Source organism: Molothrus ater, chromosome 6 (assembly GCF_012460135.2).
Source record: "Molothrus ater isolate BHLD 08-10-18 breed brown headed cowbird chromosome 6, BPBGC_Mater_1.1, whole genome shotgun sequence".
Classification (NCBI taxonomy): domain Eukaryota; kingdom Metazoa; phylum Chordata; class Aves; order Passeriformes; family Icteridae; genus Molothrus; species Molothrus ater.
In genome coordinates this window covers 50,814,714-50,832,205 of record NC_050483.2, presented here as the reverse complement: position 1 = coordinate 50,832,205, position 17,492 = coordinate 50,814,714, and the positions used below count along the sequence as shown (strand labels likewise).

The following is a 17,492-nucleotide window of genomic DNA, read 5'->3' as shown; positions in this document are numbered from 1 at the left end:
TGGAAGGGACCTCAAAAACCATCCAGTTCCAGCCCCTCTGCCATGGGCAGGGACACACAGCTCTCACTAGAACTGGAGGTTTGAAGTGCCATTCAATTTGGCCTTGGACACTTCCAGGGATGGGGCATCCACAGTTCCTCTGACACGTCCCAGAGCATTGCCAGCAGGTTGAGAGGGTGATCCTGCCCCTCTGCTCAGCCCTGGAGTGCTGTGTCCTGCTCTGGGCTGCTCAAGAGGGACATGGAGCTCCAGGAGTGAGTCAGCAAAGGGCAACAGAGTTGATCCAGGAACAGGAACCCATCTCTCAGGCTGATGGAGCTGGGCCTGTTCAGCCTTGAGAAGAAACCATTGAGAGGGACTCAGTCAATGTCTGTGAGCATCTGAAGGGAGGGTGTCAGGAAGATGGACCCAGCCTCTTATTGGCAGTGTTGAGCAAGAGACAATGGGCAGAAATCGATGCACAGGAGGTTCCACCTGAACATGAAGAACTCCTTTGCTGTGCAGTGACTGCAGACCAGAACAGATTTCCCGGAAATGGTCTGGAGTTTCCCCTCCGTGAAGGTATCCAAGAACCATCTGGATGCAATCCTGTGCCACGTGCTCTGAGGTGACCCTGCTTAAGCAGGAAGGTTGGACAAGAACCAAAACCGTGGTCCCTTCCAGCCCAAGCTGTTCTGTGAAGGTGTCCCTGGAGCCTTCTCTTCTCCAGGCTGAACAGCCCTGACTCCCCTAGCCTTTCCCTGTAACAGGTCTGGCAGGCATTTTACCCCTGTTAAAAGGGGACACCCACTCCAAAGGCCTCATGCTATCAGCTCCTCAGGCTTTCCAACCACAAGCACCCAGGGATGCCTCTCCCAGGAAGCAAGACCCCCCCCAGGGCAAAACAACGGAGGTGACAAGAGGGATGCTCTGCCCCTTCCAACCACCACCACCCCAGCCGCCCAAATTTCTTTCAGCCTTTCCTTCTGGCTCATTGCGCAGCTGTCGCAGAGAAAGCAGTGACAGGTTGAAGGCGGGGGGAGAGGGAGGTGCCGGAGGGAAGCGCAGTCTCGGCAATCCCGGCATCTCCATCCCGTCGCTGGCCGGGAGCCGCCCCCACGCGGCCGCCAGTGCTGGGGGCGGCCCGGGGGGAGTTGTCCCTCGGCCCCCGCCCCCGGAGGCGCGGCCCGAACCTTGCAAGGGTAGAAAGGGCCGGGCGGGGGGCGCAGCGGCAGAGCCTGGAGCGCGGGGTTCACGCTGCCGGCATGGCTCTGGATTTCCTGGCGGGATGCGTCGGCGGTGAGTGCCGGCGTCTGCGGGGGGAGAAAAATAATCATTAAAAACGGTGCGGAAGGGGGAGAAAAAGGGGAAAGGAAAGGGAGGGAGAAGGGGGTGAGAGGAAAATAATGATATAAAAATAAGCAGAAAAATAGCTAAAAAAGAAAAGGGAAGTAAGGGGAGAAACATGAAAAGGTAGAAAATAGAGAAGAGGCGGAGAAGGGGATAGAGAGAAATGTTTTTAAAATGCGGAAGAAAGGCAGGCAGGTCTGTGGGGAGGGCCGGGCGCGGCGCTGTTATTTTGGGAGCGGAGGATGGTGCGGGGCGACGAGAGCGGCCCCGCTGCCGCAGGGGCCGAGCCCGGGCCGGGGCAGCTCCCGGGGGTTCCGGTGCCGGGTCCGCACCGAGCCCCCCCGGCCCTGCCGCAGTGCCGGGGCTGGGAGGAGCGGGGGATGGGGATGGGGACAGGGGTGTGGGGCGAGCACAGGGGCAGCGGGGCGATGGGAACCCCGACCTGAGCACAGCGACCCCGGGCAGGTTTAAGATGGAGAGGGGCGAACACGGACGCGCGTCCTGCGCTCCCCGCGCATCTGCGGCCGGCCTGCGCCTGCTATATTTAGCAGCTGTAAAATTGTGTTCAGGAGTCTTATTCCCGCGTCTTCTCGCGTATTTGCGCTTGCTGTTTTTCTTGCCAACCTGGCAAACGTGTTTTAAATTCCTTTTTTCGGCGTCTCTCTGATTTCATCCTAGTGCTCCTTGCCTTGCTAGGGTTCCCTCGGGGTCAGCCGCCCCGCTGGCTTTTCCGTGCCGAACACAGTGCACGTTGCTGCTTTTCTATCTTGGGCTGTGTTGCCGCCGTGCTGGCCTTAAACAACCTGGGCTGCACCGTCCTGGGGCAGGCCCCGTGCAGGGAGGGCAGCTCTGCTCCCTCAGGGATGTGGGAAGGGGCTTCCCTGGACACGGAGGGCAGCTCTGCTCCCTCAGGGATGTGGGAAGGGGCTTCCCTGGACACGGAGGGCAGCTCTGCTCCCCCAGGGATGTGGGAAGGGGCTTCCCTGGACACGGAGGGCAGCTCTGCTCCCTCAGGGATGTGGGAAGGGGCTTCCCTGGACACGGAGGGCAGCTCTCCTCCCTCAGGGATGTGGGAAGGGGCTTCCCTGGACACGGAGGGCAGCTCTGCTCCCTCAGGGATGTGGGAAGGGGCTTCCCTGGACACGGAGGGCAGCTCTCCTCCCTCAGGGATGTGGGAAGGGGCTTCCCTGGACACGGAGGGCAGCTCTGCTCCCCCAGGGATGTGGGAAGGGGCTTCCCTGGACACGGAGGGCAGCTCTGCTCCCTCAGGGATGTGGGAAGGGGCTTCCCCGCACAGGGAGGGCAGCTCTGCTCCCTCAGGGATGTGGGAAGGGGCTTCCCCGCACAGGGAGGGCAGCTCTCCTCCCTCAGGGATGTGGGAAGGGGCGCGGACGCTCTCGTAGCTCTCGCTGTTGTCAGCGGTCATTGCAGGGATTGCTGCTGTAGGGATTGCTGGGTCACAGAAGTGCAGGGCCAGAGGATTCAGCTCCAGCCTGTGTGTGCACAATGCCTGTGTTCAGATTGGTGTAACTAATAGGCCTGGATGTGGCTTCTAAAAAGTTCTTTGATGCTAGAATAAAGCAGAGGTTTTCAGTAGTGTGCGGTCCCTCTGCAGGTGCTGCTGGAAAGGCTGTTCCAGATTCCATTAATGCTGAGAGCATTAGTGCTCTGCTGCCTTCAGAGATGTTTACATGTTTTCTGTGCCTGCACAGAGCGATCTGTACATGGAATATTGTGTTTTAGAGGCATTTTCTGCCCCCCTGGACTTGCCTTCAGCTGAGGCCAGGAGTCACGGCTGCACACTCCATATGGTGTGGCACAGTCTGTGGTCACAGCTCAACCCCTGCCTGGGAAGCATAAAGGCACCTGGTACTGGCCTGAAGGACTGAACTGTAGATCTCTTATCTCCTGGCTTGGTAGGATGCTCTTTGACTGGTTTGCCAACCATGCTGTGCACTCACACCTCAGGCTGGTGGTCCTGCGGTAGCCCCAGAGCCAGGAAGAAACTTCAGAGTAATAACCATGGCATTTCATTTCAGGTGCTGCTGGTGTGCTGGTGGGACACCCTTTTGACACTGTTAAGGTGGGTTCATTATGAAATATATTTTCCTCTAAGTAGAAAACTTAGTTTCTCCAAGCAAAAAAGTTCCCAGACACTGTAGGAGTGTAAATCTGTGTGGGAAAGCTTGGAGCAACCCTCTACAGTTAGTGTTTTAGATTCTTCAATCTCCAATTCTTCAGAAGTGAAAACTTAATAACATAAACCTTGGCCTTAAACTGCAAGTTCAGTGCAGTAACAATGTCATATTTGGAAATACAGCTTTGCATTGAAGTAAATTTTGCTCTAAGCTTGCTTCTCTGCAGCTGTTCAACGCTAACTGCTGAAACTGCCTCTCCCCGCACTTGTAACTCAGACCCACTTTGTTAGTATGTTGAAAGGTTGGTGTTTTGTTTTCCCCTCAAGCTCTGCTATTACTCCTTAATTTGTAGCTCTAGGTGGAAGTCAATAAAAATCCACAGTATGGAGCTTGTCTGGGGGCTGTTTCCTCCAAGTATTATTATATATTTTTGTAACTTTCCACGTAAAAATTAGTTTTCTGATGGTTAGTTGTGTGTGTTACACATACTTCAGCTATTATAAGTACAAGATTTGAGATCCCCTTGGAGGGTCTCTCAGGCAGGGCTCTCAGAAGCCCAAGCCCATTTTCCAGAACAGAATGACAATTTGAGTCATCTTTTGGCAGCCTTACCCAAGCCTTGCAGTGCAGAATGGAAGGGATATCAGTGTATTCCCTGCTCAAGTTATCCATCAGGTCACTTGACTGCAGCAGACAGCATGCCACGTAGTAGATCTATATTTGGAACACCTGTACCTTGCTGAATTTAGATATGCAAAGGCTGTGGGCTGATAGTGTTACCCAGGACCCCAGCACATTCTGTATTCCAGCACATAGTTAATTCAATACAGAATTCCTGACTTAGTGGGTACTGATCCTCCTTGCAAGCTGCTCAAACAGCAAAATCTGTCTTTTTGTTGCTCAGAATGTGGCACATTTGACAGTTAAATAATTCAGCTGAATTCTAGAATATATTTTCAGGAATAGCATCATCCAGACTTGCACAATTTTTATTATGGTGGTACAGGGCCAGCTGTCTTTTTCTCTCCCATCCTGCCAAGTTTTACATGCTTAACTGAAGGTGATCAATCATTTCATTGAATCCAGTAAAACTGCTAAAATTCTATGCTCAGACTAAAGGTAACCACGTGTGGGCTTATTAGTTGGTGATTTGTTTGTTTTGTTTTTCTCTTTAAAGTTGAACAGCTTCTATTGCATGAAGCTAAACATTTAACTGTAAAAACTGGGGCTCCCATGCTGGTTTCAGCAGATGTATCATTGCAAAATAGATTTATCAGCCTGGGAAAAAAGCATCTTACTTCACAATAGAGCAAATAATTTGTTTTCAAATGTTTTATGAAATCCAGTGTGACACATTATATTTTCCTATCCTTTAGAAGGTATTGTACTTGTTTATCTCTATTTTGTTAAAACAAATACTAATGTTTGTACTATTAGCTGGCATAGCCACCACTGTATGTGGAAAAACTAACCACCCTTTGAGGAAAAAAAAAAAAAGACATTGCATAACTTGTGTATGTATATGTGTTAATTCTTAACTTTTTTATTGTTCTGCAGTGTTTAAAGGGCTAGCTGCTAGTCACCTTAGACTGTGCATTTTTAATATAATTGAACAATGGGAAACCTGCTTAGATAAGCCAAAGTTTTACATCTGCCTTGGCATTTAAGCTCTTTTGGTTTTTTTTGGCTGGTGCTCGTGTTTCACAGAGCTGGGAGGGGGATGGTGGGACACACAGGGAGACATTAAGCTGGTGAAGTCACCCTGCAAAACCTGCAACTGAGCAGATCTCAGAACTGGCAAACTCTTTATCCCTGGTTTGTTGATGTAATGTATAAAATTGCTTTTTTGCTTTTAACTGCCTTTACTTTCTGAGCTAGGGGCTGTCTTCATTAACAGCAAAAGTGTTACTTTGTTGTAGATGACAGATAAGCCTCATCACGGGAGAGTTACCTAGTAAGTATAGCCCAGGTGAACACTTCTGTTTCTCTCAGTCTTAATTTATTCCCAAATGTATTAGTTCAAGTAAAGAACTGAAAGACTTATGAAGCTTTTTCCCTTTTTAATTTTAAACTGATGTGTCCCTCTTCTACAGCTATGGCATGGAGGGAGCGGGGTTTAAATATCCCTTTTTTTTGAAATGTTTTTTTCAGTTTTATTCTGAACCTTCTTTCTGCTATGCATTTCTGGCTGTGTACATTCCCACACACAGTGCCTCTAAAACCAAATCTCAGGCACACTGCTGCTGAGGGCTTATCCACTACATATTCTTGGATGATGTTTTCATTGCTCAAATACTTCTGAAGTCACTGATTTCCCACATTATTAAATGCTTGGACTGTTTTGAAGATGTAGTGCTTTGGGTTTCTTTATTTAGTCTTGAGTGCCTTTATGCAGGTCTTCAGTGATGTGAAATTACTGGGTGTTATTAGTGGAGCAAAAGCCTTAGTAACAGTGTTTTCCCATAAGAAGGTTATTGGGCAATGAAGGGAACAGGTGGATAAACTCTGCACATGATTCATCTTTCCTACAGTTGTACACACTAAGGAGCTTGTTGAATATGGCATTAACACACATGAAAATGCAAGTTTTATGTGCACTCATTGCCATACGTGGCAGTTTGCTGATGTGGGTACCCTTGTGTGACCAGCACTGTGCTCAAAAGAAAGAGGATTTTCATTCTTAGACCTGGGGAGTCAGTACTCTAAATATTCTACCCTACAGCAAAGCTTAATTGGTTAATATTTCATAAATTCTTTAGACAAAAATAGAGGGAGCTGTATGGCACTAGGAAATTCAGCCCATAGATATGGCTAATTCTAAACTATTCAACACAAGCAGAAAAGATAAAGTAAGAAGGTTTCTAAGCTGCAAATCCCCCAAAGCCCTTATGTGTGGAAGTCACAGGCAAGGTCTGAAAAAATAACAGTAAATTCTAAGTGGAGTAAAACCTTTGTTTGTGCAGTTGTGACAGCTTGTTAAGATCTGCCTTTGCTTGTGGACCTGCTTCTTTAACAGTTTTGACAGTCTGCCTACCCCCAAAAGTCACTGGAAGTGACAGAGGGTTTATTTTCTTTGAATCCCACTGTAATCCTGCTTTTAATGCTGAGATGTTGCAAGACCCAAGGTGATCTCAGCCTCCCACTATGGCTAGCATACACTAATGTACATACTAAAACAACACTGAAAACTAAAGTTCTGATTTACAATGCATGAAATAACATGTTGTAGGAAAAACACTAAAACTGTCCATTTCTTTTTGCTTTGAAGAAAGCTACCCTGAATATAGGATTCTGACAAACCACCTCCATAAATCATTTTCTAGACACACAGATGGCAGTCTTTCATTGCTGTGGTGGTGGTGTTTTTTATTACTTTATGCAACCATGAAAAAAAATTAAGGTCAGGAATCTTTCACATTGATGTATTTCTTTTCTTTTTGCTGGAGTTGCAGCAGCAGCATTACAGGGTTGATAAGCTTCTTTTCTGAAGATCATTGCATCCCTCCATGTGGGAGGTCAAACACAGATTTATAATTTCATCAGTCTAGTGAAATCAACTTATTTCATTGCTAAGTGTAGAGCTTTGACTGAGCTAGGTAGAACTGAGACTCTTTTAAAGTGTGCTGAGGGCAAATAAGCATGAAAAAACAGAAGTGAAATTTTCTATTATAGGTTAAAAAGCATCCAGAAAAGGGATCTCCTAAGAGCAGCAGCTACAGTAGCATTTATCTCTCCATCTGTTTTGGAAAAGTTAATGGATTGCTAACATTTAAAGGTTTGAAGCAGCTACACCCTCGCCAATTGTTTGCATTCAGCAGGCTAAAAAGCTAAACCAGACTAAAATTTAAAAGGACAAATGGCTTTTTACTCCTTCCCTTATGCAAAGGCAGACATTTTAAGAGTCACTGCCCAGCTACCCTCTGGAAAAAAAAATTAGATCTCAATGAATGCCCCAAATCTGGCATTTAGAAACACTATGGGTATTATAGAAAGTTTCCATCCCTCTAAATTTTTCCCAATCTCATGCTTGACTTGAAAATAATTTTTAATTAAATTGTCTGAGGTTTGCACAGGTATTCCTTAGTGTGAACAGAAGTATTCTTGGCAGGTAAAGAAAGTCCCTATTGTAGCCTGTACTGGAAAGCATCTGTTTGAAATTCTAGATGTCAATGTACCCTTCCACTTATTGGTTTGCTAATAGTTACAGGAAGTTAATGATCCTCTTCCCCTCATGTTTTCACCCCCTAACTTAATTGAAAGCACTTACACAAGATTATTCAAATTATTGTGCCACATGTGGCATTCCAGTGTCCAGCCTGTGCTCTTGCATATGCATTGCTATAGAAAATCTCCACATAGGTACCAGACAGTAGATTACCCTTTAGGCTGTTCCTGATGTACAAATTGGTATCTCACACAACTTTTTATAGGTCCGTCTGCAAGTTCAAAATGTAGAGAAACCTCTCTACCGTGGGACTTTCCATTGCTTTCAGTCCATCATAAAGCAAGAATCTGTAAGTACAAAATTATTGCTTTGTGTATTTTTTTTTAATCTTTGTGTATTTTGGCCCAGGAGGGTGGGAAAGCTGTTGAAAACAAAGCTGATAAATGTTGAAGATCAAGAGATAAAGCATGCTCTGAACCTCCCTTCACCGTAGGGCAGATATTGTAGTCAGAACTTTGCCAGAAACTTTGGGGAGAAGATCACTAAGTCAGAGGATGGTCTTTTGAGGCTAACTTCTTTAATAAAATAAGAAGTTATTTAAATAACTAGTTTTCTGAGAATTTAAGCAATGAATGAAGAAATTTTTGCTGCTGCTGAAACTTTAGGACCATTGTTAAAAAGTTTGCTTCAGGCTTTAAGTAAGCTATTTTAAAAGTATAAAATTTGCCAGAGAACTGATCTCTGGGTGGAGTAAGATTCTTTTCTGAATGTGTCCAATTATATTTTTGTACTGCTAGATTGCTTAGATGTTTGTGTCCTAGGCAGAGATTAAATTCTTATTACAAAACAAGGTGGTCCTGATGGGGTACAAGGGAGAGCCAGCAAGGCTGTGTTCTGCACTTTGAGAAGGTTATCCACACCACTGCTAAAAAGGGTTTTTCCTCCCTTCTTCCATTAGGCTTTTGGACTCTATAAAGGTATTGGGTCACCAATGATGGGACTTACATTCATTAACGCGCTGGTGTTCGGTGTGCAAGGAAACACCCTTCGTGCTCTGGGCAAAGACACTCCTCTGAACCAGTTCATTGCAGGCTCAGCAGCTGGGGCCATCCAGTGTGTCATCTGCTGCCCCATGGAGCTGGCAAAGACAAGGATGCAGCTTCAAGGAACGGGAGAATACAAACTAAAAACAAAGAACTACAAAAATTCTCTGGACTGTTTGATCAAAATCTATCAGAAGGAAGGGCTGAGGGGCATCAACAGGGGCATGGTCTCTACCTTCATAAGAGAAACTCCAAGCTTTGGCTTTTACTTCCTCACCTATGACTGCATGACTCGGTACTTGGGCTGTGAGGCCGAGGACAGCTATGTCATTCCCAAGCTGCTGTTTTCTGGAGGGATGTCTGGCATCGTGTCCTGGCTCTCCACCTACCCCATGGATGTGATCAAGTCGCGGCTCCAGGCCGACGGCGTCGGGGGCGTCACGCAGTACAGCGGCATCCTGGACTGCATCCGCAAGAGCTACCACGAGGAGGGCTGGAGGGTGTTCACCAGGGGCCTCACCTCCACGCTTCTCCGTGCTTTTCCTGTCAATGCAGCCACCTTTGCCACTGTCACTGTGTTCCTGATGTACATGAAGTCAGAGGACAGCCTTCCCGAATGTGAGCCGGCTCCGGTAATCCCTCAGCCTTCCAGTTTGTGAACCTTCTCTCCTGTTCTCCCCATCCAAAGCCCAGCTGGTTGGGTTTTGTGAAACATGAACACTTGACCCACACAGGTAGTGTAGATTTATGCTATCTGTATAAAGAATTCCTAAATGTATCAAATTGGGATTTCATCTCACTACTTGTATAAGCAGTATCTTGCCTTATTCAAGACTCCACATCTAGTAGTATTCAAGTAAGAGGGGGACCTGCACTTAGAAAGTTGCTGTTGTGGCTCCAGAAGAGGCTCTGGAGAGTGTTCTAGCACCAGAAATCAAGTTTTCTTTCACTCAGGTTCTGAATGACTGAGTTGAGTTGAATGCAGAAATGTTTTCATGAAAGAAATATGCATTTTGTATGTGACAGGAGCCAGTGTGATCCTCTAAGGTGAAGAAGGGGGAAGAAGTTTGGTGGTGGAAGCATTTTGCAGGTAACCCTGAACTGTAAAGGCATGGGCTAGCATTCAGCTAGTCCTGTGTTTTAGTTTTCCTTTGCTTTTATATGTCAATGGTTTTAGTAGCAACTTTGTTCGTACTGATTTGTAAAAAACAAACAAAAAAAATTTGTACCTAAGTTACTCCCTGACCTTTCAGCTTTGAATAAATATCTTAAGCACAAAGTTAGCATCTGCACTCAAATGCACTTGTTCCTCAAATCTCAAGCTTGTAAGGATTTAGGGAAACTCAAATCTAGTAGGACTGGTGTTGTTTGCCCTCACCTCTTTCTCATTTGGTGGGTGCACAGACTGCATTGAGTAGCTCAGTCTAATGGACTTTGTTCTCTGAAGTTAATGCAACTTTGCACCACTTCTCCCAACATGCCCCATAGCAGCCAGTGATGTACAGAAGTCAAAGTCCTGCCTGTGCTATTGCACAAAATGTTTGTGGGTGCAATGTTAGCTTAGCAGCCTGAAGTATCTTAGAAATATGTAAAATATCTAGGATTGGAGGTTTCATACCTTTCCAGAAAACAGGGGTGTAAGTGTCTGAAATGGTTACTGTTCAGTACACTTGCATTATGAATTTAAACAACACTGATTTTTATGTATTTAGTTACAGTGCTACTGGAAAGAAGACTGAAAAGGGTCTTAGAGAATTTTCTTGTTACATTAATCTGCTGTAATTTTTTTTTACCAGTCTGTTCAAGAAGAATTGAATTAGCCAAAGAGCTACAAAGAGTTATTTAAGATTTGAGCTAAAAGCTACAGATATTTGGCACAAAGAGCCAGGAGGAAGGACTGTATGTGTGTAAGCAATGTTTTCAAACATATCAAACTAGTTCAGTAAGTACAACTTGTTACACTTTTGGTTGGGACAAGTGCAATATGTGTTTAATATATATGAATTTTCTAAAGAAGCGTTGTTTCATAGCATTTTGCACTGTAACAAAATATGCTGGAGAAACCTGTACAATTGGTATGTCTTTTTATACCTTGAAGGTATGGTGGATGTTTTAGTGCCTACTTGCACTGAGATTCAAATTGAATGTTAAATCTGTCTACTAAGCTGCATATGCACAACAAATCACAGCAAAGACCATTTACACCTTTGTACAGAAGTATGTCAATTCTTGTATATATATTGAGGGAATAAATTTTTTTAAAATTTTGCCTTTGATTGTTTGGAATTTGGGTTTTTTTAATGTTTTACTCAGATGCTTTTTTGTGTTAAATAAAGCTTGCATGAGGATGGGGTTTCTGGTTTTTGCCAGGGAAAACTTGCTCTGTATCTGCCTTGTGTGCACCGCTGAGAAGGGCAGGGCCTTGCTTTGGCTTAGGCTCCACCAAAGAAAGGAAGTTGCCTGACCTCACCTCTTTAAACTGACCTTTCCTCTTCTGAAAGAACAATCCTGCTTTTAGAGCCAAAGAGCTGCCCCTGTGCTTAGACACTTCCTCTTCTGCATTTGGTTCAATCTGTGCTGATCAGCCCCAAGGCTGCACAGCTGGGGAAGACAAGTTCTGGGTCCCTGCAGGGTCACATCCAAATCAAGAACCAGGTGTCCGTGACCTCTCTGGGCAACATGTTCAGCACCTCACCACTCTCACAGAAAAGAATCTCTCCCAAAACCTCATCTCGACCCACTCTCAGTTTGAAACTCTTACCCCTTATAACTCCACACCCTTGGAAAAAGTCCTTCTCCACCTTCCTTCTCCACCTTCCCTTCTTCACTTACAGAATTACCTGTAAGTCCCCTTTAGGTACTGGAAGGTGTCCCCAGAGCCTTCTCCTCTCCAGGCTGAACAGCCCCAATTCTCTCAGCCTGTCTTCAAAGGAGAGCTGCTCCAGCCCTCTGACTATCCTTGTGTCCCTGCTCTGGCCTCGCTCCAGTAGGTTCCTGTCCTCCTCTTCAGAGGTTATTTCAGGTACTGGCTCCACTAGTTCATCTTAAAGGGCAGATACATGTGGCTGCCACCAGCCCTGTCAAGCATCATTTCCTGGCTCTGAAAACAGCAAGGCCACCTCCTCTCCACCTGACCGTGGCCAGGGTCAGTTCCAGTCAAGTACCTTTTGTTCTCTCAGCAGGAACAACAATTATGTTCAACACTGAACTATGGAACAGAAACAAATACCTGGAATAAGCAAACAGTGTCTCCTTAGAAGACTAATATCATTAAAACAGAAAAGGGCTATATAATGTTTTACTTGTGTTGCTTACTAAAGCATTCGTTCCAGAAATTCATCCATCTGGAACTTAAATAATCAGTAGCAGACACTGGATGTTACTCAACAAGCCAGAGAAGAGGCTAAAGTCAGCTTTCAGCCTAGTCTGATGTCACTTGCTTGAAATCCATGTGACTTCTAACTATTAAATCAAGCTAGACAACATCCCCAGCCTTTTAAATCATGATACAATTCTTTTTCCTGATAGATTTTTGAGATGTGAGCCAATTCAGACAGAATTACCTGTCCTGCTTCCCAGATCCTCTTTCCACACCATTATCAAGCAGTTCCCAAATAACTGAAGGGATTAAGAAGGTAAAAATCCCTGAAAATGAAACTCACTATCAAGTTCTTCTGCCCTGTTCTTTCTTAAACTAGATGAGTCACGCCAGTTTTAAAAGTTACAGCCAGAAACATGTCCAGTAAGGAAAAGAGGGGAAAGAAGTACCCATGTACTTTTGAATGTCAAGCATGTACTACTGCTTGACCAAGTTACCACAGTAGAGCAACTAGTGTGAAATCTATTTATGAGGTCTGTAACATGACAAGATTTTTGTCCTCTCTGCTTTGTCTTTCTCTGCATATCTGCAGCGATGGGACAAGGGGTAATGGCCTTTAGCTGAAAGAGGGCAGGTTGAGATTGGCTATAAGGAAGAAATTCTTCACTGTGAGGGTGCTGAGGCCCTGGCACAGGTTGGCCAGAGAAGCTGTGGGTGCCCCACCCCTGGAAGTGTCCAAGGCCAGGCTGGATGGGGGTCTGAACGATGGGGGTCTGGTCAAGTGAAAAGTGTCCCTGACCATGCCAGGGGGTGTTGGAATTAGATGGAATTAGATGATCTTTAAGGCTCCTTCCAACCCATTCTGTGATAAAGCTTTCCATATGGTTCAGGTAAAGCGGTACCAAGACATTCAAGGGATGAAAACCTGTCCTTTGCAGGTGCAGCACTGGCAGCATGCTGGGGAAAAAGACTAAGACACAAATGTAAACATTGACCTTGCAAAGAAAAGAGGTGCTTCTTCTTTAAAATGAAATGTATTTATTATTATGCTGGACAACATGTGTTAACAGTTTAATGTCAGCTGCTGTTAGCCCAACTTTTAATCCATGGATATTTAAAGAACAATTTAAAACCCAGAAGTGTGCCAAACACCATTAGATTAGCAGATTGTGCAGTTAAACCCCTCTTCTGCCACAAAAACAGGCAGAGAAAAGAGAAGGTTACCCAAGCCAACATGCCCTATCAAACACCACAGCCATGGAGACAGATGAAGGATCTGAGGGACTCTGGGGGCATAGCAAGAGATCAGGGAAGCAGAGAACTTGCTGGGCCAAACCTAAGGGAGACAGCCTTTGATATCAAGGGGAAGCAAACTGCTGCTTTCCATGTTCAGGAATTTATGCGTGTCCGGGGAGACAAGCAGAGGAAAATGAGCCATTTTCATCTTCCCAGTGCAACTCTTTTGCAATTTTTGTATTAGTGTTGTCCTCAGTAACTGCAAAAGTAGTTGTCACCAACAGGAAAAAAGTGACATAATATGCACAATAATACATAAGAGATACAGTAAAAGCTTTTCTACTTATAATTTATTACTAGTTTTAACTGAGTTGACCTAGAAAGTGATTTTGAGATGTACAGGTTCATCAATAAATAAACTGAAATCAAGGCAAGGTCTGCAGTGTACACTAATGCCCTATAGATTGATATAAATGGAAGAATGCCAAGTTCTAATGTTCACAAAATATCCTTAGGGTCTATAAAATGTAACTAACACAGTCAAATTGCTTAGTTATCATTCACTATCATAATTTATTATGACTGTTTTTCTTACTGAAAGAAGCACACTGCATTTTTATTGACAGTAAAATAGACTTTTACCATTTTAGCCACATCCATGTCTCAATCAATAAAACATTAAAATCATAATGAAGCCTGACCTCATGGTCTGCACCATTTCTTATATATATCAGAATAGAAAGAAGTGTTGCTCAAGTAATTTGACTTGGCCAGATTAAAGTTGGTGTTTATTTCAAAACAGAATATTCCTCTTCTAGGATTTGATCTATTATCTTAAGCAGAGATTTATTGTAGATTAGGAGTACTTCAGTGTTGCAATCCACCAGCCCATACACCTTCTTCCTCGTGAACTGGGGTATTTTCACTTAGGAAGAATCTATGAGAGGTGCTTTCAAACAGGCCAGTAATAAAGTTCAAACTTTTAAACTGCAGTTAAAGGAGGTAAATGTAATAACTACTTCTACCCTTAAATTAATCCAGGCAGTTTCCTGCTTCCCTGCCAGTTCTTAACTGAGAGACTGGACACATTTTCATTTCACACTCTGGGAAATTTGAGATGAAATGCCCTGTCCCTAACCTATGCAGGAGGAAAAAATAAAAACAAGCAAACCAACCAACCACACAAGAGGAAAATCTAAAGACCTCCCATAAGTATTATTCCTTACAATCCATTTTCAAACCATAAACATTGTATGCCTTTAAAACTATGGAAGTCAGTGGATTCATATAAATCCATTGGAGGTTCAGTCAAAGCAGCAGGTAAGACTGAAAACTGAAGGATTCTATATCAAAAGGCCAAATTTTCTGTTTGGCTGAGAAAAAAATACATGTGTTGAAAAATAAGTCAAAGCATAAGCTGCATGATGCCCCATGTGTGAGGCAGTCAAAGCCTTTGTGAGCCAGAATTGGCACAGGCAAGGTCAGTGAGGTCCTTGGCAAGTCCACCTTGCAACTCCGAAGGACACCTGGCTTTGTGAGCCCTCAAATCAAAACACTAACCAACAGTTTTCCACAGATTTGTCTTGCAATCACTTCCCAAGATGAGATTTAGCCAAAGGACATTAGGAGCTATCACCAAGACCTTTTGTGTATGGATTTGCCACTGTTTAACAAGCAGTACACATAATATGCCACAGTCTTCACGTGCTCTATAATTTATCTCAAAAATCTTGGTTATTCACATTCTTCTGAAATTCATCTTTTCTGTGGGGCTGCTCCAGGGAGGAAAACAGGTTACTTGAGATCTCTGATCCCCTAAAGAGCAGCAATGCAGGACTCCAATGCAACATGGGTCCTGTTGTACAGTCTCTGCAATGGCCTTGCACACATTATGAGCAGCAACAGACTGAAGCAAAGGCCCAAACTGCCTCAGAAGAGCTGGGACTTTTCAGGATGCCTCTGCTGGAGAGAAGCAGTGATGTTTTACAGGTCCAGCAGTTAACCAAAATAGCCACTCACAGCTGAAAGCACATTCATTAATACCATTGATCACTGGATTCCCACATTACTCTCTATTTAATACTAATATTTTATGGATGCATGTATATATGACCCATGTCACACTCAACAATTTTTATTTATGGTCTTTTATTTTCAATGCCTTGATGGTGCTTTTAATGAATGCACAAGTAAACCCAGGACTCTAAGAAATCAGTACACAATTGTAATTCTTATTCCCCTCGGTGGTGTGTGGGCAATTTGCTCTTTGCCACTGGCACACTCCAAGCCTGCCAAGGTCCACTGAACGCCTCAGGACACTCACTTGACCTCGCAGGGGCACCCTGACACTGCCACTCTGTCTGCCGGTCACGCCATGCAAACAGGCGATTCACTGCCACCTCCTGGCAAACTGCTACCCGCAGCTCCTGAACCGAAACAAACACTGACACAGCTGACACCAGAGCCATTAGAGAGGAATCGCACTTAAACCTACAACATCGCTCCAGCAGTGGTGCCAAAAGGAGCACCCTAAATCCTGCAAGGACGCCACAGACTCTCCATCCCTTTCTCCACCTCCCAAAATTCACCAGCATCTGGACAGAACTTCAGGCTTGCTCCTGCAAGAGGAGGAGAGCTCCCAGCAGCCACAGGAACCTGGTGAGAAGAGCAGCTCACATGAGGGAACCATGTCCACACCATGACACACAACAGAAGCTGTGGTACCCAACCAGCACCCAGGCTTAGAGCTTTTCTCTTGGAAAAAGTAACAGAAGACTCGGAAAACCCTGAAACGGGAATTGTGTTAAACCCAGTTGCTATAACGAATCTTATTCATTTACCTACAGCAAAAGAGTGTTTTCCTGACACTTCAGGGGAAACCAGGACCTGAAAAATTCACATTAACTCTTATACAGAATCTGATGTCCTTGCCCAAAGGAAATACAACACTTTCCAGGTCATTTCCAGAGAAAAGGACTGAAAAAAATTCTTAAGTTAAACTGCCTTAATAATATAGGATCATTGAGAGTACACATAAAAGCTGGTTTGCTTTAGGCAAAGAGAATGAAGTTGAGAAAAGAACCACTGATTCAATTACCTCACAAAATTAAACCAAAATTAAACCCAGGTGGAATTTCAGCATTGCTGTAAAGCCATTATCACACTCCTGCAATTGACACTAGACCAATTCATATTATCAAACTGAATATAATACAAACACATACAGTCCTGCTCTGATTCACATCTACCTTTACAGACACTGTGCAGATGTTTCTGCTCCTTGTGTTCAGCAGCAGGGTTGCACTCCCTCTGCTCTATTTCACTTTCCCATTCCTTTGCCCTGGGACTCTTCCCAAGGAAAGTGCTACTTTTTAAAGTATTCCATTTACACAGCCAGGAACAAGAATATTGAAGTGAACTCTTAGTTGCATTCCTGCCTGCAAAATTCACACCCAATATTCAGTTTTGAAATCCACCCCAGGTTCCCCTTGGTAGCTTTAAGTGCTCCAGGAACATGAGTGCAGTAAAGCTCATTGCTGACACGAACATGCTTTACTCCTCTCCTCACACCATGATTACACAGCAGATTTTAGAAGGTGCTGTACAGATGAAAAACTTATTCTGCAATGCCATCATTACAGATGGCACATTATAGACACACATTATATACCAACCATGCCAGTAGCAGCTGCCACTTGACTGATTAAGACTTTCCAGACAGATTTGTCTAGCAGCCCTGATGAAAATTCCAGATTTTCTCAATTCCTTCAAGGTATTAAGGAAACACTTGGAAAAATGATATTCAACACATACTTCCTCACGTTCATGCATCTTAACTGAGTAGAAAAACCAACCATCCCCAGTTTTTCCAAGGCATACTGACAAAATACCCTGTGAGCTACATGATGAGCATGTGGAAACACTTGTTATTATCACAGCCATGACACTTTGAAGGGATTCACTTTCTTCAAACATTTCAAAGCCTCAATATTTTTGCTGTTTCTGGTAATTATTGGATCTTCCATCCAGTAATTATTGGATCCACCATCTTCCATAGTGGATTCCACGACTGTTGAATTAGCAGAGAAAGGATCTCCATCTGCCCTTAAAGCTACATTATTGGTGACAAGCTGTTGTTAGGATGTGTTTTTAGTATTTGGCTTTGTTGACTGACAATTTGCAACCACTACAGAGTAAAGTCAAAATGCACTACCTCAATTCCACAGTGACCCTCTTCAAACAGGAGATAACTAAAATTTAGT

The 17,492-nt window shown here is 44.3% G+C and overlaps 1 protein-coding gene across 4 annotated transcripts; it reads left to right on the top strand.

Annotated features, from left to right (window-relative positions):
* Window positions 1–1,061: 1,061 nt before the first annotated feature.
* Window positions 1,062–10,951, top strand: SLC25A29 (solute carrier family 25 member 29). 4 transcript variants are annotated; one of them, XM_036383987.2, is made up of 5 exons: window positions 1,235–1,278; window positions 3,369–3,412; window positions 5,387–5,421; window positions 7,898–7,981; window positions 8,591–10,951. In XM_036383987.2, exon 5 carries the CDS (start codon window positions 8,624–8,626, stop codon window positions 9,332–9,334), a length of 711 nt encoding a protein of 236 aa, XP_036239880.1. In that variant the 5' UTR covers window positions 1,235–1,278; window positions 3,369–3,412; window positions 5,387–5,421; window positions 7,898–7,981; window positions 8,591–8,623; the 3' UTR covers window positions 9,335–10,951. The 4 variants fall into 4 exon arrangements, with proteins under 4 accessions (XP_036239877.1, XP_036239879.1, XP_036239880.1 ...); XM_036383984.2 differs by lacking the exon at window positions 5,387–5,421 and having other exon boundaries at window positions 1,062–1,278; XM_036383986.2 differs by having other exon boundaries at window positions 1,065–1,278; window positions 3,369–5,421.
* Window positions 10,952–17,492: the final 6,541 nt, after the last annotated feature.